The sequence below is a fragment of the Haliotis rufescens genome, unplaced genomic scaffold (assembly GCF_023055435.1).
Source record: "Haliotis rufescens isolate VD_foot unplaced genomic scaffold, xgHalRufe1.0.p SCAF_10, whole genome shotgun sequence".
NCBI lineage: Eukaryota > Metazoa > Mollusca > Gastropoda > Lepetellida > Haliotidae > Haliotis > Haliotis rufescens.
This window is the reverse complement of record NW_025963780.1, coordinates 19221946-19247072: the sequence shown is the minus strand read 5'-3', so window position 1 is coordinate 19247072 and position 25127 is coordinate 19221946. Positions and strand designations below refer to the sequence as shown.

The 25127-nt window shown below is 40.4% G+C and overlaps 1 protein-coding gene across 13 annotated transcripts in view; it reads right to left on the bottom strand.

Moving 5' to 3' along the window:
• LOC124143101 (5'-AMP-activated protein kinase subunit gamma-1-like) overlaps positions 1–25127 on the bottom strand; it is a 404245-nt gene that overhangs the window by 4580 nt on the left and 374538 nt on the right. For all 13 annotated transcript variants that reach the window (XM_048387897.1, XM_048387885.1, XM_048387892.1 and 10 more), the window contains 8 exons: positions 21627–21730; positions 20389–20470; positions 18209–18267; positions 5688–5733; positions 2886–3064; positions 1471–1551; positions 711–833; positions 268–339 (listed from right to left, as the gene is read on the bottom strand). In XM_048387897.1, the coding sequence (XP_048243854.1) occupies positions 268–339; positions 711–833; positions 1471–1551; positions 2886–3064; positions 5688–5733; positions 18209–18267; positions 20389–20470; positions 21627–21730 (746 nt within the window). The remainder of the gene's footprint in view (positions 1–267; positions 340–710; positions 834–1470; positions 1552–2885; positions 3065–5687; positions 5734–18208; positions 18268–20388; positions 20471–21626; positions 21731–25127) is intronic.

Below are 25127 nucleotides of genomic sequence, written 5' to 3'. Positions count from 1 at the left end.
CATTTGAATTAAGTTTCTTATGAAGCCAAAATACAGGATTTATGGCAGATATGTAATAGAGGTAGAAGTTTCGTAAGAATTATTTGAACATAGTTTCTTCACTACTGCTCAATCACTGACAACAAATTTAATTTGTGTATGGTTTAATACACCCCTTTGTCAATTTTCAAAGCACCCAGAGTGCCTATTACTGCTAATAAGGTAGCTGGCATATTGCTGGCTTAAAACAACATGCGCTCCCTCACTGAAGGTCAAGGCCATACTTACATCACACCGATGCTGCAGAGCCTGGGCTATGGTCACATCAAGGTTGTTGTAGGTCTTCTCGGCAGCCAGGTTCTGAAGGACAAAATGTTGACAATAAAACACTGCATTTCTCAAACCAATGAGTAAGACAATCCCAGTTAGAGACTCAACACTCAGTCCTTTGTCAGAAACTTACAAAACAATTTAGTCCATTATACATTAATTATTAGATTTCCATCTCCGACAGCCTCACTGCCAAACACCCGCCTCACATCCACCTACAGACTATGTGTGTTGCCTTCTTTCTTGTGTCTACCATCACCTATTACAAATCAATACATCATTATCCTTTCATTGGGTTATCATTTGAAGATTATAGCTTAAGAACTGAAATTAACTTAAAATTGGTTTACACTAGAATAAATGCTGCCCAAAAATGGTGGAAGCTAGCCTCTGAAACTCACAATGACATCAAACTTGGCGTATATGTCGACGACCTTGTGCTGGTCATCCACGACAGGCAAGGCAGATATCCGGTGATCCATGAACATGTTGAGAGCCTTGATCAGCGGTGTGTCCTGGGACGTCTGCAAACACACGGGGACACACAGAGTTTAATATACTGTATTTCGTACATACAGAGTTTTGTTTGTTGTCTAACACCGCATTCAGCAATATTCCAGCTATATGACGGCGGTCTGTAAATAACTGTGTAATTGGGATAGGATGACATGCATCAACCAAGTCAGCGAGCTTGACTACCCGATCCTGTTAGTCGCCTCTTACGACAAGCATGGGTTGCTGAAGACCTATTCCTACCCGGATCTTCAAGGGTTCGGACACGGAGAGACAGACAGGGAATACACTTGTGTCTCGGACACACACAGAGACAGACAGGGATACACTCACAAATCTTTCTGTTATATATTAACAGACAATACATAAAAAAATCAATGCCTAACAATTATTTTTAATTTTTATAAAACAATGAAACAGGTTTTCAAAACCAATTCTGTACCAGGTGTCTACAAAGAGGATTTCTACACAAAAGCATGACACTTCTTTTTCTTTCTGAGTGTAAGAATTCCAATATGACCGAGTTACCTCCCCTTGAATGCAGGCAGAGCCCAGTAATGCACTAATGCACTAATTTCTCCCATCCCTATACTGAGTCAATACAGGGTATGTTACAGGCGGCAGATACCTGCCATCCAATCCACTTACCGTGATGACATTGTCATAGGTTCCTATACCCAGCTCCCGAATGGTCTTCAACATGAAGCAGGGTTTGGGTAGATCTTGAATCTGAAACAATCACAGCGGCAGGCATGATGAAGAGGCCAATAGGTAAGGTGAAATGGGGTTTAACATCACGTTCATGATTATTGCTCTTATATAGTGACATGCGTGCACATGTGCGAGTGCGTGTGAGTGTTGTTTGTACTAGTCCGGACCAGTGCTGACTTTATAGTGCCAGCCCACTGAGATACCATGCCGCAGTTTAACATGAATACCCCACTGAGACACAGCATACTGACCAGTCCTTGTTTTAGCCCCTTAATGCCAAGCGCCAGACAGGTAACAACAAGTACCATCTTGTCTTTTGGCATGACACAGTTGGAGATTGTACTGTCAACCTTCTGCTCTCTGTGCCGACGCTCTATCCACTAGACCACGGTGACTGTCTCTAAGAGGGCAATTGGGGCCTATAAAATCTGCACCCTGTTCCACAAAGCAATGTTTGTGCTATCATAATTCTATGTTATAGTATGTATGAGACTCATGATTGTTACATCACTAAGATCCTTTTGACGAACGAGGCCAAGGTTCCGAAGTTCTATCAGACAAATTCTAACATGGATCTTCATGGGTTCAATCTGTTGATTTTTCTTCCTGGAACCAATTGATTTGAGTGATTTCTCGGACTTAAAGCATATTATGGTTGATACATAATTTCTCAATAATCTGGCAGAATGACCTAGAGTTGTATCTGTTTTACTTATTTACATTTTGTTCTGAATGGTTGGTGAATTCTAGCTGAGACTAAACTGCATCAACAATAGCGTGATGTCATCATGATGACGTTTATCATGGGTATGGTACGGACACAGAATCATTATCAGGACAAATCAAAATCCATGGTTACAGTATTTTTTTTGTAGTAAAATATATTCTAATACAGGTATCTATTTCGCGCTACGTATTGCGATATCAGTGTTCAGCACTGATTGTACATGCAGATCCTGCTTTCTACATTCTAAAGTAAATATTACTCGGGATGGTCAGTCGCCACCATTTCGTAGTCATGGATACAGGGGAGATAACAACGTCTAAGAAAAATCAATCATGCCTTTCCATCATTTGTCAATCAATTATAAAGGGAAACATTATTTGCAAACGAATTTCTGTGTGGAGTTCAGGTTAAACAGTACAAGTCACAACGAAACTTGTGATATTTTCTTTTTCCAATATACCAGAACACAGCAAACATATTGCAACACGTATCGCTTGAGAAGTGTAGTGCAGTATACAGTGGAGTGCAGAACACCATGCAGGTCTACCCATGTGACCATCTCTGCCCATAGAGATTGCAGCACCTTAGACACAGCCACCACACCCTCTCCAGGACCAGCACTTACATATAGATGGAGGAAGCGCAGTATCCTCTTGTGTGTGAGGATGTAGATGGCATTGCCGGTGTTCTTGTCCACCACAGGTAGACGGTGGACATGGTTCTCTATCAGCGTCTTCACGGCCGTGTACAAGCTGGCGTCGGGGTCGATGCACACAAACGGCTTCTGCTTGTCTCGTAGCACCTCTGCAACAATCACAGGCAGGATGCTGTTTAATGTTATCAATACTAATAAGATGCTAGTGCAAACAAAGAAACACACTTTCCCAATTAAAGCTGTGCCAAGAGCAACTAGTATTTGCCTGATGATCCCTAGTCTTGATATAAATACACAGACACCAGTACAATTTACTTTAGGCCAACATCTTTCTATTAAAGGGATAACAGGCTTCTTTTTATGGGGACCTGTAGTTGGATATTGAAAAAAAAAAAGCAGCATCACATTGGGCATGAGAGCATATTTTACAAATTTATGTACACACTCTCTCTCTCTCACAGACATCTTCATTCTTTTAATCCTCTCTCTCTCTCTCTCTCTCAACAGGATCAATATGATTATTGAATTGAGATGTATTCATCTTCATTCTTTTAATCCTCTCTCTCTCTCTCTCTCTCAACAGGATCAATATGATTATTGAATTGAGATGTATTCAGTTACAACAATAACTAGTTGCTATGTCTCTATACACTAATTCTATGTCTCCATACACCACCAATGCTATGTCTCTATACACTAATTCTATGTCTCTATACACTAATTCTATGTCTCCATACACCACCAATGCTATGTCTCCATACACCACCAATGCTATGTCTCCATACACCACCAATGCTATGTCTCCATACACCACCAATGCTATGTCTCTATACACTAATTCTATGTCTCCATACACCACCAATGCTATGTCTCTATACACTAATTCTATGTCTCCATACACCACCAATGCTATGTCTCCATACACCACCAATGCTATGTCTCCATACACTAATGCTATGTCTCTATACACTAATGCTATGTCTCTATACACTAATGCTATGTCTCTATACACTAATGCTATGTCTCTATACACTAATGCTATGTCTCTATACACCACCAATGCTATGTCTCTATACACTAATGCTATGTCTCTATACACTTATGCTATGTCTCTATACACTAATGCTATGTCTCTATACACTAATGCTATGTCTCTATACACTAATGCTATGTCTCCATACACTAATGCTATGTCTCCATACACCACCAATGCTATGTCTCTATACACTAATCCTATGTCTCTATACACTAATGCTATGTCTCCATACACCACCAATGCTATGTCTCTATACACTTATGCTATGTCTCCATACACCACCAATGCTATGTCTCCATTCACCACCAATGCTATGTCTCTATACACTAATGCTATGTCTCTATACACTAATGCTATGTCTCCATACACCACCAATGCTATGTCTCTATACACTAATGCTATGTCTCCATACACCACCAATGCTATGTCTCCATACACTAATGCTATGTCTCTATACACTAATGCTATGTCTCTATACACTAATGCTATGTCTCTATACACTAATGCTATGTCTCTATACACTTATGCTATGTCTCTATACACTAATGCTATGTCTCCATACACTAATGCTATGTCTCTATACACTAATGCTATGTCTCTATACACTTATGCTATGTCTCTATACACTAATGTTTTGTCTCTATACACTTATGCTTTGTCTCTATACAATCCTTCCCTGGAGCTGTTTGTAACATAATGACAGTTGAAAACTCGACCCTGCTCATGTACTGAGTGCCCAACAGTATACATCACACAAACCCTATCTCAGCATTATCTTTTGTATGCCAGCTGCTGCCCTTTCAAAACCACAACAATATGATAATGAGTCTCTCCAAGATGTCCATATAAGGCTACATATATGAGTTTCAAAGTGAGGTGGAATCGGATCCTGTCAGTGACGATACCACATTCCCATACAAAATGTCTGTGTTATCTCTAATCCTTTAAAAAAGCAGACAAAGACAGAGTCGTGATTATTGATCTCTACAACATAACTCATCTACAATGGCTATACACTGTCAGTTTAAAATGACTGCCTCACAGCCTATGACGTCCAGGTAGCGACTGCTGAAGTTTCGGGCTTGCAGCATTCAACATTAACAAACGTATCTGTGTAACTAATGACTTCATAACAAAAGTCTCCCTCACTAAACTTGTGTTTACTCATCACTAAACATGTGTGTTTACTCATCACTAAACATGTGTGTTTACTCATCACTAAACATGTGTTTACTCATCACTAAACATGTGTTTACTCATCACTATACATGTGTTTACTCATCACTATACATGTGTGTTTACTCATCACTAAACGTGTGTTTACTCATCACTAAACATGTGTGTTTACTCATCACTAAACATGTGTGTTTACTCATCACTAAACGTGTGTTTTCTCATCACTAAACATGTGTGTTTACTCATCACTAAACATGTGTGTTTACTCATCACTAAACGTGTGTTTACTCATCACTAAACATGTGTGTTTACTCATCACTATACATGTGTTTACTCAAGGAAAAAACAAACTGCAGATAGTTTTTCCAAAAGAATTATAACGTTGATTCATTTCTGCTAATGTATGTACTTTTGTGTTCCTCTGCATATTTCTACTTCAAAGACCATGAGACTATAAAAAAAAATTAAACAAATCTCTGTTATGTTTGCCTGAATACTCAGTTTACAACCAACCTTTCCATGTCACTATCTTATTCATGCATTCCAAGTTAACAACTTACCTCTCCATGTCTCGATCTTGTGATCTTCCAACTCATCCATCCGCACCTGCAAGATTACAATAACAGACTGTCAACACAATAGTTCCTGGAGTATTAAATCAGTTATACACCTGCACATGGCAAGATAAAATAAACAGGCATGAAATATGATTTGGCCCAGAATACTAATTTGATACATTGTTTGCTTGTTTGTTAATGCTGCACACAGCAACATTCTAGCTGACGGTCTGTGAGTCTGGACCAGACAATCCATTGATTGACATCATGAGCCTCAGGCCATCCAATCAGATGTGATACCATATCATAAGGCCTTCTTGGACTCAGAATATAAATAGCAAGCAATGATATACAGCTATTCTGACAGCATCACAAACACTTATATTTATCAGGCATAAAGGATTATCAACAACAAAGATGCCACCTGTCATTCAGCAGTTCAGGGCAATCACCTGATCTATTACCCACAAAGACAGAGCTGGGGCATGATCATGAAGTAAAAACATGTGAGTTTATGGTTTAGGTTTATTTGTTGTTTTACGCCACACTCAGCAATATTCCACCGATATGATGGCGGTCTGTAGATAATCGAGTCTGGACCAGACAATCTAGTGACTGATATGAGTATCGATCCACGCAATTGGGATCAATGACAAGCTTCAACCAAGTCAGCGAACCTGACTACCCGATCCCGTTATTCGCCCCTTACGACAAGCATAGTTGTCTTTTACGGCAAGCATGGGTTGCTTAAGACCTATTCTACCCCGGATCTTCACAGGTCGTGAGTTTATGTGAGTGAGCTAGGTGTAATGCTGCTTAGAGCATTATTTCACTTTTATTAGGGTGAGTCTGCCTAATGTTTGAGGCAAGTCAAAGTTATGCAGGTCTTCAACCTTTCCCACTTTGAAGATTCCCATGAGCACAAGTATGGCCCTTACAAACCAGAAAACAAAATCAAGGCCAATCTGGGATTAGAACCCACTGTCTAAGGGACATAACTCTGCAAATTGGATCACATGTACATGGTACCTTTTTTACTCGGATTCCCCGAGAGGTATCAAACGTAAGGTTATAACATCTTGCTTTGCTAAAATCGTCTTATACTGTGTTCATTAAGGGTCAACAACAAAGATGGCAGTCCCCAATGGCAGTCGCCCATCAGCCATGTTAGGACAATCACCTGAAGTGAGGTGAGGTTTAATAGCACTAGCCCCTGAGATACCATCCTGCAGTTTAACATGAATACCCCACTCAGACAAAGTATACTGACTCTGAGCCGACCAGTCCTTGTTTGAGCCCCTTAATGCCAAGGGCCAGGCAGGGTAACTAAAAGTACCATTTCTTTAACAGTTTGGTATGACAAGGCCGAGGATCGAACCCAGACCTTCTTCTCTATCACTAGACCAATGAGGTCTAACCTCAAAGACAGAGCCGATCGATGGTACACAATAATGAGTGAAACATGAGTTTTATACTTCATAGGTGTATTTCTAAAGTAAATCCTTCTGTTTGTGAAGGCAGCATACAGCCCTAGACACATTATCAGCAAAGTTCAGGTGTTGTTTAAAGGTTGAAGCTTCATCACGCAACGGCTGGCAGCCACATAGGATGATGGACACCTGTTCCGCTGTTTTCACCTTGGATCAGCAACGTCTACATATATAACCTTCAAGTTGTCACTTGCTACATCACCTGGGGGTCTGTGTCAAACGCTCACATGTTATTTCTTTATTACCCATGGTCGTAATTGTGATTTCATTGTCACTCTTTCTGACAGTAATTGCAACTTACTTTTGATAGGGTTTCTTTTTCAAAATAGGCATCACTAAACAGCTTTTGTTTTAGATGATAGTAACTTAAAAGCATAGTTTAATTCAATGCAAATGAGTGAGTATGGTTTAATGTCACTTTTAGCAATATTACAGCAATATCACAGCAGAGGACACCAGAAATGTTCTTCACCAATTGTTCCCATTGGGCAATCAAAGCCAGGTCTTCGACGTGACAAGCCAACACTTTAATTAATAGATACCCAACCATTCCAATGCAACTGAACAAGATAATCGAAAAAAATGAGGTTAATTGGTTCTCTATTACGGTTTTCAGCCTTGACAAAACAGGTGGTTTGCTATTACTGTTATTCAATCAGGATCAATAAATCACAATAGGAAATACATATAAGCCAGCCTCAGCATGAAACCCTATCTACCTGTTTACGTCTTGCATTACCGCAATCAGTAAATAAAGCACAACAGCAGCAAAACACAATAAACCAACGAAAATGTGTACAATAGCTTCATGTAGGGTGATGTGACCATCTCGAACATGACCCGACCCAGCATACGATACGTGTTCATCCCCTGTGTACTGGATGGTGTATCAGCAGCCGAGGCTGGGGTAACAAACGAACCTCACATCTAATGTTGTTTTCATGGGGACTGTAAATGTATCTATATCCATCTTTAAATGTCAGCACAATGGAAATCTATTGCCATGGTTACAGACAAATTCAAATAGCCGCTAACAGACCTGTGATAGTTGTGCGAGAGCTGATTTACTGTAGTTGGTGAAGCGGATATTCAGGAGAATTAATGATACAGGCCTCAGTAGGGCAGTAAACAGGGACCAGCCAAAGATTAGTTTCCTATCAACTAGTTATTGTTGTAACTGTATACATCTAAATTCAATTGTCATGTTGATCCTGTGGAGAGAGAGAGGATTAAAAGGATGAAGAAGTCTGTGAGTTAGGATTAACACCGCTTTGAACACTTTTTCACATTAACATCACGGCACATCTACCTGACGTGGGAGGAAGGCTCAAAGTGATGCAGGTCTTAGACAGTAACAACAAGAGAAACCAACAAGCCAGAAATGGTGCTAGCAAACGAAGAATCATAATCTGGGCGAACGTGGGATTCAAACCCATGATATTAGGATTCTGGAACAGCTAAGGGACACAATTCATCACAGTAAATTCTGGTGTTTTAGATGACTGGGCTGTCTGTGTCCTCTCCCATTTCATCAAGATATAAATAATTATGATAAATCACTTAATAATTAATAATGCATTACACATATTAAGTAATGCACTTGCACAGCTTTCAATTAAAATTTTCATAGGCTTCTGGTTTTTCAACTCAAAGTAATAAACCAACTCAGCTTGATGATAAAAAATCTCCATACAATGCTACTTACTACAGAACCACAGATTTACCACAAAGAAATACAAATAATCTACATTATTTTATTACTGTCGACAAGTAATATTCTTCGACTTCATTCTAACCCACACATTTGGCCTTAAAACACCAAGTCTTGTTCCGACAAGCGGGATGGTTTTCATCCATCTGAAAGAGGGAACATCTATTTGGATATTGATTCTGCCATTTCATGTGCAGTAAAGGCACTATACTGAAGGAGTGCAAATCAATCCCCTTGCTCAGCACATCATCAAACCTTGGTCCAAAAGTGACTGGACAAAAGGTCAACTGCTTGTACTTTGAAGTTCTGTAATTCGCTTGATGGACCACTCATCTTTTAAGCCCGTCTTCTTACAGTGTGCTGTTAAGAGATTCTGCCTACCGTTGATCTAATTCAATTTGGAGATTACCCAAATTGTACCATGTCTAAAACAACTGATGCTCTCACCAACTGCACACAGAACCAAAAAGCAATATTGTTGTCACAGATGTCAATGCGTTCAGAGTTGCCCCATTTATAGGTTCTTGTCTGGTGGAAATTGTTGGAGGACCATTACCAGCACCTATCAGAAAATACATCAGCTGTTTAGGACGCAAGTGTCATCATATTCAATTTAAAACTTCCACTATTCAGCTTCACTCGTCTGCTCTGAGCGTCAACTCACCATGGGGACATTGGTTAGAATAGGCCCCTAGCACTCAATTACTTGTACAAGATGACTAAAGTGGATTGGGTGGTCAGGCTCTGTAACTTTGCTGATTGCTTGTCATACACGGACAGTGTGACAAGATGCTCATAACATCAATCACTGGCTGGTCTTGACCAGACTCAATTGTTTCAAGGCCTCTGTGAAAAAGTGAGTGAGTGAGTGAGTGAGTGAGTGAGTGAGTGAGTGAGTGAGTGAGTGAGTGAGTGAGTGAGTGAGTGAGTGAGTGAGTATGTTTTACGCCGCTTTTAGCAATATTCCAGCAATATCACGGCGGGGACACCAGAAATAGGCTTCACACATTGTACCCATGTCAGGAATCGAACCCGGGTCTTCGGCGTGACGAGCGAACGCTTTAACCACTAAGCTACCCAACCGCCCCCCTCTGTGAAAAAGCTGGACTATGGAAGGTGTGTTCAAAGAGCCCCCACCTACCATTTTTTTGCTAACATTTTTTCATGATCTCCCCTCCCAAATCTCAACCACCTCCCCTTTAAAAAATGACCAGTCCCTGATCCCAAAGTCCCCTGAAATAAGACTTGAAGGATCACACAAGCTTCCATCTAAGGTGCAAGTCTTCCTCTGACATTTTCCTTCCGACACTAGCAGGAAGTAGCCACAGTGTAACATTTGCTGATTGAAAGTGCAGTGCTTGTAGCCCACGTAATCTCACACCAGATGGGCTTACCTTATCTCTCCGCTTCCCCACAATTCAAGGCAATTACTCCACTGACAATAAAGCAATTGAAAGAGTCAAAAGGAACTTTGCAAAATAATTGTTTCCTGTTTGTTTTTATAACTAGTATCAGTAATGAAACAGGGCAACAGCGAGTCAACAACGCATTAATAAGTACAAATCACTAAAAAACATTTTAGGTTAATTTTCTAGCACTAGTATTGAATGCCTTGCTTATGGGATGCATAAGTAAACCCAGGTACATGTATGTCCATCTCTCCTTGCTTTGAGTGAGTTGGGTAACACTGCTTTTAGCAGTATTCTAGTTATATTGCAGCTTGTCAGCTTGATGTGAAAGTTAAGCCCGAAGTGATGCAGGTCTCAGACGTTTACCACTCTGCACTGAGTGTAATGTTGACAAACCTAGAACATATTTGGGGTGAACGTGATTCAAACCCACGATCATAGGTTTCTGGCATGCCCATGGGCTAACTCTCCACAGCGAATGGCGAATTGCGGCACCTTTGAGGACTGGACCATCCATGTGCCATCTCATCTCGGTCAACTGATAGTCAGCCACTTACGAATGTCATTTTCGTCAAATAGCAACCTTCATGAAAATTACAATGACAATTTTCAGCAAGCCTGATCATCACCTTGTCCAATCCATTTATTTCTGTCTGCCCAGCTGAATGTGGGGCCATCACCATCAGACTTGGACACCTTCTTCTACTGAGAAGGTAATATGATGTCTTGGAGAGCCCCACAGACAATCAGGACTTCTACTTTTAGAAGCTTCAGATAGAAGGCTACACATGTCCCTCCAAAATACATCACTATCTATTCTGCTGCATTCTCTGGTTGGAAACACGTCCTCTCCCAGGGTTCTGGCTGGACACAAAATATTGCATACAAATTAAAATTGGACGTAAATATTTTACAATTTGAATCCTGGGAGACACAAAAAAGTAGGACTGTTGGAATAATTTGATATATTTCATATAACTGTCATTCCTGTTCTCGTAAAAAATATATGCAAAGTTCAGAGCGTCTGCAAATGTTTCTTGGCATGCGCAATATGATATATGAGTAAACTTCTTGGTAATAAAGTTAAGTGCTACATGTTGCCAACCTGCCACCTCAATGTTCATGCCTTCGTCCTTAAAACTTAGTACTGTAAATGACGTATAAAGACCTATTTTAACCCAGATCTTCATGAGTCCACCCACCTAACTGACCAATCTGTAAATAATCTTTACATGCGGCTGCTATAGAAGACATGACATGACAGTCTATATTTTCTTGTGTCTGTTGTCGCAGGAGGCGGTCTGGGTGGTCAGATTCAATGGTTAGGTTGATGCATGTCATCGCATCCCAATTGCATGGAGCAATCACTGGATTGTCTGGTCCAGACTCAATTATTTACATACTGTCATCATATAACTGGAATATTGCTAAGTGGGCATTAAACAAATTAACAAATAAACATGTTTTCTTGCAGAAAACAGGAGCTCAGAAAGGGATTTTTTCCTGGAATTATTATCAATTCTTTTTTTTTTTTATTGCTGTTTGAACAAAGTTTTTTCCCTTATGATCAATCTAAAAACAAATAGCTGCATTTGGCTTTAATAACCACCACCTTTGTCAATTTACTAAGAGCCCAGGGTGCTTATTATGGCGACTACAGTACCCCTATTAGTGCCCTGGACTGACACAAGATACACTAGTCTAAGGTTAATCACTGATCTACCAACATGTCTGTACACTCCCAACCGATATAATCTTATCACTTTTCAGAAATAATGAGGATGAAGGAGACAGAAAATAATATTTGGGGTGAAACCTAGGTGTGAATGCTATGAGAATGTGAACGAGTACTGTGTATTGTAGCTATTGACTCTAATACATTGAAAAGCTAAAAAAATATAAATGAGAAAGCAGAAATAAGTAAACTGTAAAACAAATCAAACTGATTTACTCTCACTATCAATTCGAACAAATAATTATAACCTTTTAAAAACTTCAAAACAACAAATCTTGATGAATTGTGACACATCTGTATATATTACAGAACAGACTCTGAACTAGCCTTGCTGAACCCACACACATTTTTCCCCCTTTTTTCTGAGTACTTTCTCAAGAAATCAAAAATTGCATTTTTTATCTGTTCGACCTACTGACCCTAATTCTGAGGGCCCCAAGTCTGCAAACCAAGCAAAGGAAATAGTCTGGCCTTAAATCTCAAGACATTTTACGTATACATTTCTTTCACATTTGAATATTGTACCACCAAAATACTGCAGTTAAATTCACATTTTCTAAAGAAAATGTCCATTGATAGAAACATGAAAAAGCAATAACTTGGCAGTTTGTGCCTCCATGACCTAGTTTCTCACTACTCAATGCTATGTGATCATCAACTAACCATCATTAAAACTTAAATTTGGAAAAGATCAAAGTTTTCCTAAAAAAACCTGATCCTGTTGACCTATATTGACTAGATAATTATACCAAGATACAATAACCGGATTTCTTTAAAACCGGAATGACATGTTTTTTTAATAGTACAGCTTTTGAGCCAGGGCACAAACGCACTACAAACTCGATGACGGCTGAAGCCCATCAGACCAGCTTGTAACACCTGACCCATCTGATAGCAGCTCTGCTATTTCCGTCTCCAATCCATATCTAATAAGATAGGCACAATCAATCGTGGAACTCACAAAACTTCTTCAACTTAAGTCATTACACATCCTTGTAGTCATGGGCGCTGAGTAGGTTACGGTTGTTTCTACATCCCATCAATCAGTGCAGGTGGGCTATAACTAGCTATATATAACAGTCCTACATAAACAAGACAAGACACGACACTCTGTCACATGTCACAGTGTCTGGTCCATGTGTCCTCAATAAAGTAATACATCATATCCCCTGCTGCTACAAATGCTAATGAGAAAGTGAGTTTGGTCAATGTCACTTTGAAAAGTATTTCAGTTATGTGACAGCATGTCAGCTTGATGTGGGAGAAAAAGCGTGAAGTGATGAATACCGTAGCTGCATACACCTTTGCTGAAACACACAAGCAAGTGCTGACAAACCTAGAAACATAATTGGGGCATGGGCATGGGCATGGTCATGGGCGTGGGCGTGGGTGTGTGCGTGTTCATGGGCGTGTTCATGGGCGTGCGTGTGTGCGTGCGTGCAGTGCTTGTTTGTTGTTTAATAGCAATATTCCAGCAATATGACGGTAAATAAAAGTGTGTTCTTTAAAATGGGATGGGGGCGAGAACCTGGGATTCAGCCCAATGATCATAGGTCTCTGAAGAAATATGTGCCTGGGCGTTTCACTGAGGAAATACGGTATGTGCTGACTGTGCACTCTGTCACTAGCTTCCTCCTACCTACACAGGGCTTATGTCTGTATCTGTGGACAGCGGTAATCCCTATAGATGTAGACCTACATACAAGATGGCACCACCGGCAGACATATATCCTGTCCTCACTGACCACACTGTCCTCACGGCTGCCAGGACAGATAGCAGCTAATTGCACCGACATGGCTTCCTGAATCAGTCTGGCAGGTATTAAAGTGTCAGAACTAATTCACAAACTGACAGAGTGAATTAGCCAGTGAAGAAACCTGAAACCTGCACACCAAGAAGATAAAGGTGATAATAGGAAGCAGAACCAACTTCCTGGAGGGAGAATCAATGCCTCATTTGATAGCTAATAAGGATTGACAGAGTTGTGCTTGTAGCACTTCGACAGCCACATGTCCAGGCCTATTAAAGATGTTTTGCAAAAAGAGACACGTTCGCAATAATTCACAATAAAAGTACTTTACACATTACATCCATGACCTGCATTGAGAAAGATGTGAGCCAATGTTCAGAATTACTGTGTAAGTAGCCTCTCAAAAACACCTCTCCCAGAAGACAGGCCTTCCTAACAACAGTGCTAGCAATCTGTGTCATGGCCATGCTTTCTTTTCTTCTTGTTGAGCTGTTCAAAGTCTTATCTATTGGCAACAAGAACTTAAATGTCTGCATAATATATGGTAGCAGTGACCTCTTTTTCTTCGTATCTGGATGAGAGGCTTGTTGCTCAGAACTTTCATCAAGGAGAAACTGTGTTTGAAGTGCAAGCAGAGACCCTTGATAACTTGGGTCAATCCGGAGCACTCAGGTGTTGCTGAGTCGCATCTTTCTGAACCTGACACAACTTTTATTAGTAGAATATGCATACAGGCAGTGATTGTTTGTTTGTTTGTTTGTTGTTTAATGACACATGCAGCAATATACCAGCTAAATGTCAGCAGTCTGTAGATAATCTAGTCTGGACTAGACAATCCAGTGATCGATATCATGAGCATCGATCCACGCAATTGGGATATGATGAAATGCATCCACCAAGTCAGCGAGCCTGACCACCCGATCCCATTAGTCGCCCCTTATGAGAAGCATAGTTGCCTTTTACGGCAAGCATGGCTTGCTGAAGACCTATTTTAACCATGGAAATACAACAATTGCACAACTCCGCTACCCCCTTGATTAAATACACCTTGGAAATTCAACTGAGAAAATCCACAGATCCACAATCTTTCCCTTCTATGAAAAAAGCATTGACTACACTGGGTAACTATCAGAAACTGATTGTCACCAGGTACTTCCAGGTGTTCCAACAGAGCGAATGAATGGCTTTACATTGCTGTTAGCAACATTCCTGCCAGACCACGGAGGGTCAAACCAAGAATGGTCATTACACATTGCTCCATGTAGGGTATGAAACCTGAGTCTCATGCATGACAAGCACACACCTTAACCACTTGGCTACCCCACTGATGTTTGTGGAGTGAGTATGGCTGTATGCTGCTTTAAGCAATATTCCAGCAATAGTGAGTGAGGGGGAACACCCGAAAAGGGCTCCACAGATAGTACGGGTTGGGTTGGGTTGGGTTGGGTTGAAACATTGCGTTTCAAGATTATTGCACTTACATAGTGATGTGTGTGCGTGTGTGCGCGTATGTGCACGTGTGTGCACTAGTCCGGACAACTGCCGATTTTATAGTGCTTGTTTAGTTAGACACCATGCTGCAATTCAACATCAATACCCAACTCAGACACAGTATACTGACTTCAACCTACAAGTCCTTCTTTTAGCCCCTTAATGCTGAGCGCCATCTCGTACCATCTCTTGGTATGACGTGGCCAGGGATTAAACCCTGGACCTTCCCCTCTCCGGGCAGATGCTCTCCAACTATACCCATAGGGAACCAAACCCTGGCAATCAGAGCAACAAGCAAATTAATTTACAACTAACCTACACCATGAATCAGTTGTGGAAAGGGAGAGAGGGTATGACTATTGACCTATGCCACATGTTTTTCAAACTAAACCCTGGGTGTGCCCTTCACAAGAATAAATAGGAACTGGCAGTATATATGTATATAAAGTTTGGCTACAAATTGAGTTGGGATTCTGAGTCCTGGAAGGGAGCATGTCTGGGAGAAAGGAAGGCTGGACCTTCAGGAGAGCCAGAGCAGTAATCAATAGATAAATCAATCGAAGACAGCACCTGGAAGCATCTTCCAGAGTCTCCTACGCTGGTCTCAACATCACCACACTGGTCCTCAAAGTGAACCTGCCACTGAGGCTCCAATAGTTCGGACCCACCCAACCATACACAATAACTGGTATGGACTAAGTAATCCTTAGCTTGCATCACTGGCTTTATAAAGAGCCCAAATGTCTGATATTAAATATTGATTGTAACTTAATGGAAGCAATAAATGTGTTGCTTTTTGCAAAAGAAAATCCTACGTTTCAGCAAATTAGTCATTACCGTGGTACTTTGATTTTTGGAATCAAACAGACTGCTACAGCACTTATTTTAAAGAGATTTTCATGAAATTATCATTTAAAAAATATGAAAATAATGCCACTCTACCAGCTAAAAAAAAAGATAGAGATAATCTGTAACCCTAAGTCTAGTATATCTGTACGTGCCACACTGCAGCTTTACAAACACACAATATATCACTTGTAAACCCTCCTCTCATATTGACCCAACTGACGAAAAAAACAAACTATCTGTGTGTTATTGAAATACTTGTCTATATTGCCAAGTGAAAGTTTAAAAAATTTAAACTATGATCCCGGATCTGCCTGTGAGATGTTTTCACCATGTTTATATGTACTCTCGCACACTATCAGACAGGTTCAATCCCACAGCTGACAAGATGGGAATAAATTAACATGTTATATTGCAGTGTAAAAAACACTGGGTGGAACTCTTAAGAAAAGATGAAGGCGGAGCGGTAGCTATATCGCACAATTATATATTCACAGGCAACAAAAACCTCAAAACACGCAGCTAGTTTCTAAGCGAGCTCTCTTCATCATTTCTTGAACAGCAGCACAAGTGTCTAGCCTAACCCTCTTCACAAACAATCAGCAAACTGCCACTCTCCACTTCAATTGTCTTCTATCCCAGCCATTCCAGCTCAATTATCCTTTCCCTTTGATCAATGAAAGCAGTGAAACAATTCAATGTGCAACTCAAACTTTGCATTTTAGCGACGTTATAAATGATGAGTTGCCATACAATGTTGTATGCTTGAGTGGCACAATAAAGCGATCCATTAATATGCATTAAGATGGCCCTGTTTCTTTACTTCATTCTTTTCTCAGAGTGCTATTTCTGGTGTAATAAAGGGCTAAGCACACACAGATAATACAGTCAGCCATCAAGGAAATTAGCGGATGCAATCATCAATGATTGTGTTTGCTCAGCAAAGCGTGCAACATACAGCTCTATAAGAAAGACGTACATTAACCTCAAAACAGCCAGGGTACACAAGGGCTCTACTTGCGTTCTGTGTACAAAACACAGTCCAAGAGTGAGTGAGTGACTTTGTGAGTATGGTTTTACTCCTCTTTCTTTGTTTAAAGTAGAATTCATATTTGAAAGTGACCATGCTCTGGTAGTTTGACAGTTTGAGCAAGTTTGATTCATTATTTCTTAAACTAGTTTGTCTGCAATTGATTACTTATATTGCTAATGTACCTAATGTCAAGGCCAAATTGTCCCTCTCTTTAATGCCTCAGCTGCTGGTACCAAGTGGCACTCTGGACATGGCTCCTAAGATAGTTGCTATGGACACCAATCAACAGAATAAGGTTCCAGACTTCGATGAACAGATTGCCGCTCTAGACATCAATTAACAAATTGCCACTCTCTACATCAATTAATGAAAAGAACAGAATGGCATTCTAGATATATGGATTAACTGAATGCCACCCTAGACATCGATCAACAGGTTGCCGCTCTAGACATGGACCAACAGGTTGCCGCTCTAGACATGGACCAACAGGTTGCCGCTCTAGACATGGACCAACAGGTCGCCGCTCTAGACATGGACCAACAGGTCGCCGCTCTAGACATGGACCAACAGGTTGCCGCTCTAGACATGGACCAACAGGTCGCCGCTCTAGACATGGACCAACAGGTCGCCGCTCTAGACATGGACCAACAGGTCGCCGCTCTAGACATGGACCAACAGGTCGCCGCTCTAGACATGGACCAACAGGTTGCCGCTCTAGACATGGACCAACAGGTCGCCGCTCTAGACATGGACCAACAGGTCGCCGCTCTAGACATGGACCAACAGGTTGCAACTCTAGACATGGACCAACAGGTTGCAACTCTAGACATGGACAATCTGCTGCTGCTGCTGCTTCTATTTGACAAGAACACAGAGGAAAACAAAATAGTGACTCTCCAGGCAAGTAGAAGAAGGTGGTGTTCCGGGAATGGAAGGTGTAATTAAGAGCCCGATGAAGGACTGGAAGTATTGTGAGATGAAATGCCAGCTCCTACTGCTGCAGCCAGCTCCCGACGCTGGTGTGACAGCCAGGAGGAGCTCAACACATCAGTACTCACCAGGGGAGACTTGTAGTACATCTTCAGTATATTGATGAAGTCAGTGATTGTCAGCATCCCTGCAACAGAAGAATTCATTAGGGAACATCCGGGTAATAATATTTTTTTAAATAATTTGCTCAAAAAGGAAACTGGATAAAAATAATTTGTCTTCAGGTGTAATATCAATTGTTTATTGGATGTCCTGAAAAAAACAAAAGTGTTGAGAAAAAAACAAAACATGTTTGGCTGCTCTATTCATAGAAAAAATTAGGCATTCTGTAGCAGTAACAAGAAACAATTCCCGCCCCATAGTCGCGTATTCACAACCTGTGATCAGGGATGCCAACCTTAATTGAAGCTTTGGAGTAATTTTGTGGGGTTAAAAAAGGGTAATTTCATGTGAAAAAGAGTAACGTTAGCGGTGCCTTTAGTTCCATGTCTGCAACCACAAAGATCGGTCGATTAAATGACTTGAACGTGTGTTAACATAACAACCAATTAGAGACCTCGTACCACTCTGTAATGTATCTTAGCTGTCATTGGTTGGTGTTGCTGCTTCATGTCAGCAGTGCATTAACAATTTTCTCTCCGTGCTATTTTATGCTTGTAAATAATTAAAAATGACAAAAATCATAATTCGGGGAAACAAGAGAAACAGTAAATTTAGGCTCAAAATAGTAACATTTTAGTTTCAAAATAGCAAAATCATAATGGTTGGCTTCATCGTTGTTCAAGCTAGTATGTAACCACATTTTGCTTACAATAATTTCGGCAAAGTCTTGTTGTTCTTAAGGATTGTAGCTTTTCTCTGCAGGGGTTGTGTGTTCAAGACGCGAACATTTATTTTTTTAAAAATGGAAACAAAAACGAAATGTGCGGCGGACTTTATGATGATGGAGGCGGTGCCTGAGAACCATTTTTTTTAGCCTTACCATTCAATTTCTGACAACAAACATAACATGGGTCTGATTTGAATAAGCGTTCCTTTGTCAACTTTCTAAGTGCCTGGGGCACTTCATATGGCAAATACGGTATTCCAAGTATTGTCTTGGGATATTCCGAATGACAGATTTGAATGCCCATTGCAAATTCATACATATAGTAGAATCTTAACACCCTTTTCACCATCACAGTGGTCATACATAATGCACACACCATAATCAACCCTCAAAGATCACACCTCAATCTCGTTCATGAGAATCTAACTCAATTTATACTGTCTCTATACACAGTATGTCCGTCTTCAAAAAAACAGTATCAATTTATTGAGATGTGGCCAAATTGTTTGATCTGGATCCTTTCCAGAGTTGCAAATCTTCCAAGTTCTAGGAGGAAAGTGGCATATATAGACAGACGATGCTATTGATTCTATGCTGTAGTAGAATTAATGATGGTCAAGCCACGTCAGCAGTACTCAGATTGTTCTCGCCTTTTGATGTCATTGTCACCGAGGTTAACAGTACGTAGAAGATTGCTTCTCCATAATGAGCTTCTGCATGAGCGGTTTAGAACAAAAATTTATAATTCATTGCTCGTGGATATTTTTATGACCAATTAGCTTGGGTTAATCGAACAAAAGGATAGAAACTTGTCCAGATCAATATTTCATATTCTACTTGGCATACTTTGGGGGGGTGGGGGTTGGTTGGTTTAAGAGGGCTACATAAACGTTAATTCTGTTTAAAGCGCAGGACAATTGGTTGTTTTACTGAAACAGTGAGAGTGAGTGAGAGAGTGAGTATGGTTTTACGCCACCGCCAGCAATATTCCATCAGTATCACGGCAGGTGACACCAGGATGGGCCTCAAACATTGTACACATGCGGGGAATCAAACTCGGGGCTTCTGAGTGACAAGCGAATGCTTTAGGCACTAGGCTAAACCCCCTAACAAACTTACTGTAACACGAGTTTACTAACAGTGAAGGTATTTTCCTCTGTAAAGGGCTTTGCAGTGGCCATAGATATAATGTATTTGATCAATTATTACTTAAATAGTATCTTGTTGCCCAATTTGTAATAAAATAATATTTTGTTTTTTTGCTTGAGTAAACAAACTAAATTCAACTTTAAAATTTTATCATTCTACTTTCGCCTGACCAAACCCAAAAATTACAAAAAGGAAAGTACATGCTTAGTCTTGTAATTGGCTCCCATTAGTCTGCAAGGTGCATGCCATCCACCAAGAAGTTACACTTACCAACATAGTCTTGTTTGGCACTGTCCCATAACGGCGCTGCTCGAACACCATTGTACACCAACGCAAAGAATGCTTTCTTAACCTGAAAATAATATGAGGAAAAATTGACAGATCATGCTGTTAATCACCATCTTCTCATATTGTAAATATAAAATACTCAACGAGCTCCCATGTAATACCAATTTTATGAAAGAAATGAAAAGTTCCTCAATGTGACGAACAAAAGCGAGTCAGATACCACAACAATTCATGAGTTTCATAAAATTGGTTTTACATGTGAGAAAGTTTAGTATTTTATTTATTACTTGCCCTTTAAAACGTTTTTAGAATTATACTTTTGAGTGTGAATAGGCTGACACATACACGATCCACGGCATAATCCAATTGAGTTTAACAGAATAATACTTCAAACACGTCAAAAGTTGAAACATATGAATTTAATACCATACAATGGTCCACCTTTAGAATTCAGGCGTCTGTTCCACAAAATTATCGTAGGGATAAGGTTATTGCAACTCACATACTCTAACTTAGACTAACGACTGTCGTTGCGCTACAATAGGATTGCCTTGTGGAACGGGGCCCTGCACCTCAAAGTTTACAATCACCTCACAATACCCGATGATGGTTTACAGGCATTCCTTATTGGAGACGTACAGCACTTTAAAAGGGAAAGGAAAACAGAGGCGTGCCTCCTTCCCCAATAAACCTTTAACAGCATAGCCTGATCTGTCTTTACCAAAATGTTACATAAAACTTAAAAAAATACACGAGCACAGAAAATTGCAGGGATTATCTAGGATTCCGAACTAAGTGCCTGTGGCTAACAAATTAATTATTTTTTGTTATTTTGTTCCAAATTTTATTTTTTATGTTCTTATTTTCTTTAATGCAGAGGTATTTTAACATCGCATTTAATGCAATAACGTCAAACTAAGCATTAAACCCTCTTCCTCATCATGTCCTGTTATCAGTGAAACACAAACCACCTTTACAGAGCCATAACAATACAACTGTAGTCATAACTAAAAAATTAGGAAATGGTTAGTTCCACTTTGGGAAGGTATCCTGACATTTTCCTCACACTTGGGGCTGAATATCAGCATCTGAGCAGGTTGAGATAAACCCCTGAGTTGACCAATCTGTAACGCCACATAAAACCATCACAACTCTTATTCATTTCCAATTATCCAGACTAAAATAGCTCCCATAGGAGTGAGATTTATTGTAACACTCACGTTTAACTGTGTATCAAATATGACCAGCTTCGCACTAGTGGGAATGAGATCATAGCACTTGTGGGCACGCATAAATTTGGCAAAAACTTGTTCCTCGTTTTCATCTGAAATGAAACAAACATGTCACGATAATGCACCAGGATTTCATCACATGTATTTATCAAGAAAACTTTCGATCAACAAATTGTCACCCTTCAGGATGGGATATTTTTCCAGTTTTCAAAAATGAATCTGGGGCTCCCAATTTATAAGTGACCTTGACATGATTGTGATAACTCAATCTTCATCCTGCAGTTAAATCCTGTTTGGTTTGTTTGTGTCATTGTTAATGAGGCTTGCCTATCACTGTCATGCTCTTCACTGCAGAAGCATATTTCCTCTAGTAAGAGCCCACCTCTGTATTACAGGGCCCAGTCTTTGGGTAAGGTATTGAAAAAAGAGCCAGGCCTCTAATAATGGCTTGGTTTACTACTGCTAACAATTTCTCCCCATCATATTTTATACCATAACGTTTACCATACAAAGACGTTCCTTCTAAACAGACAGAAAAACAATAAGGCCTGGCCTCTAACAAGACCTGGACCCCAATAGTGTGTGCCTGAGTTGGGTAGAGCCACTTTGAACATTTCATGTCAACATGTCTGCTTGATGTTGGGGGGAAGGAAAGCCTTCAGTGATGTTTGTCTTTCACATTTGACACTTTGGTGAAATGCATGAGCACGGGTATGGCGCTGAATCTAGGATTCAATTCGACGCAGTTAAGGGCCAGTTAAATGAAAACTGAAGTTAATAAGATTAGTTGTCAACCGCTCCCGAGCTGTCGGATCAAGGTACATAGGCTCACACATTGTACATCACACCATATGCCTCGAGGAAATATTCGACAAAAAGTTATCTCACCACATTCATTCACACAGACTTGGAATATGATGAAGTTTCACTGAGTAAAATGCTTTGATTCAGCCATTTTGACAGCTAGCAGGTGAGGCAAACAAACTGAAGTACTGAAGTATTTCCCTTTACATGGACTCGGGGCACACAGGCTCATACACAGGGTACATCACACCATATGCCCCGCGGGATTGGTTGACAATGAACTCATCTCAACAACATTCATTCAAACAGACCCCGAATGTATGCCAAAGTTTCACAGAGTAAAACGCTATGATTCAGCCATTTTGACAGCTAGCAGATGAGTCAAACAAACTGAGTTACTTCCCTTTATACATTCGCAAAAACATCGTTTCATTTCAAATCAATGATACTTATTCGAGATATGCAAGTTACGTATGATGTGTTCTGATTGACTTCTCAGCAGGTTACATGAGCAGGCTACATCAGCTGAGTACATAGAAAACAATTGCCCGCTCCTAAGCCAATCAGAAGCTAGTATTTTCATGTAAGGGGAGATAAGTAGGCTTGTAATTGATGAATTATGGTACATAATGTGAGTGAGTGAATGAGTGAGATTTACACCACTTATATTGCAACCATATCACAGCTTGAGACACTAAAAAATGTACTTCACACATTGTACCCATATAAGGAATCAAACTGGGTTTTCGGCAACACCAACCAAATTGCTTTAATCAACAGAATTCCCCCCCCCGGGTTCATAAGAGAGGTTGGTTGGTTGGTTGGTTATTTAACGCCGCACTCAGCAATATTACCTCTATATGACGGCGGTCTGTAAATAATCGAGTCTGGACCAGACAATCCAGTGATTGATATCATGAGCATCGATCCACACAATTGGGATCGATGACATGCATCAACCAAGTCAGCGAGCCTGACCACCCGATCCCGTTAGTCACCTTTTACGACAAGCATAGTCACCTTTTACGGCAAGCATGGGTTGCTGAAGACATATTCTACCCCGGGTCTCATAAGAGAGGAAATACGGATCACATTGTTTATACAGCATACATGATAAATCTTCATGTTGTCCTGTAACAGCCGTAGGACAGGCAGAAGTTTTATAACCTGACATAGCACAGGAGAGCACTTGTTGTAAGCAGAGGTTGCGCTAACACCATGCAGAGCAAAACAACTCCTCCTTTGCTGTGTCTGCCAAGATTCCTCACAGGTCATGCACCAGAGATAAGCCTGGTCACTTGCACATAAAATCCATGTTGTAAAATAATCTACAGCCTGTTCACAAAAGCTTCTTCAACTGAAAGTAGGTGGAGGATGGTCACGATCCAAGAACAACACTAGAGTTTTCAGCTGAAGTGTTTGTAGCTTTTACAGCCCCATACATCACAGAGGGAACCTTCTATGTATCACCTCTGTTGAGTATGGTTAGAATATGTCCCCTGTGCTTGTCTTACAAGGTGGCTAAGTGGACAGGGTGTTCAGACACAAAGGCTTGTTTGATGATGAGCTTTTACAGCCCCATACATCACAGAGGGAACATTCTACGTACAAACCCTAAGTGGGGATTTCCGTTAAGAATATGTCTTAAGGAACCCATGTCTGGATCAGGTGTTCAGGTATAAAGACTTGGTTCATTGCTCATAACATCAATTACTAGTTGGCCTTGATCGGACTTCATTATGTACAGGCTCCATTAATAGCTGGAATATTGTGGACTGTGGCTTACAAAAACAAAACATCACAAGAAAGTTTGGAAGGTCATGGAGGTGGCCTGATGTATCAGTCTGTTTCAGATGGTGTTAATGATATCAGTCACTGGTTTGCCTGGTCCTGCTGAATATTTACAGGTGGTGGTCATACAGCTGGAATATTGCTGTAGCATTAAACAGCACACAACTAAACTATGTATCTACTTACAAGTGGTTATTCACCACATCACTCCCAGTAACAAAATACACACATATATTAATAAACATCCTTAGAACAGTAATGATCTTTCCTATAAACCCAAATGGGCCCCACAGAATCAGGTGGTCAGACTCGGTGACTTAGTTGATCGCATGTCATCGTACCCTAATGATTGCTTATAATACTGACAAACCAATACTTGATTATTTACGGGTGACCCAGTGTGATACAGCTGGGATACTGATATGTGCATTGTAAAACAACAACCACACATTCCTACATTGAGTTCACTTCTATAAAAGTCATATGGACTCCAACCTGGCTGTAAAATGTTTACACATCACGAAGTAGATACTTAATTTACAGCACAAGAGTGAGTGAGTTGGATTTAAGGCCGCTTCTAACAGTATTACAGTTATATCATGGCATGTCAGCTAAATGTGGAAGGAAAGCCCAAAGTGATGCAGGTCTCAGAACATGATCGGGGCGAACTGGGATTCAAACCCACAATCATAGGTTTCTGGCGTGCCCAAGGGACGCAACTCTGCACAGCGAATCATGGCGCCTTAGACGACTGGGCCACCCTTGCCCCCTTCATCACAAAAGCGCTCAGTGGCCTTCTTTCATTAAATACACAGTTTCCTACACATATCAGTCATGACAACACAGACAGGCTCAAACAATATACATGGATTGTTAATAACAGGTCTGTCTATT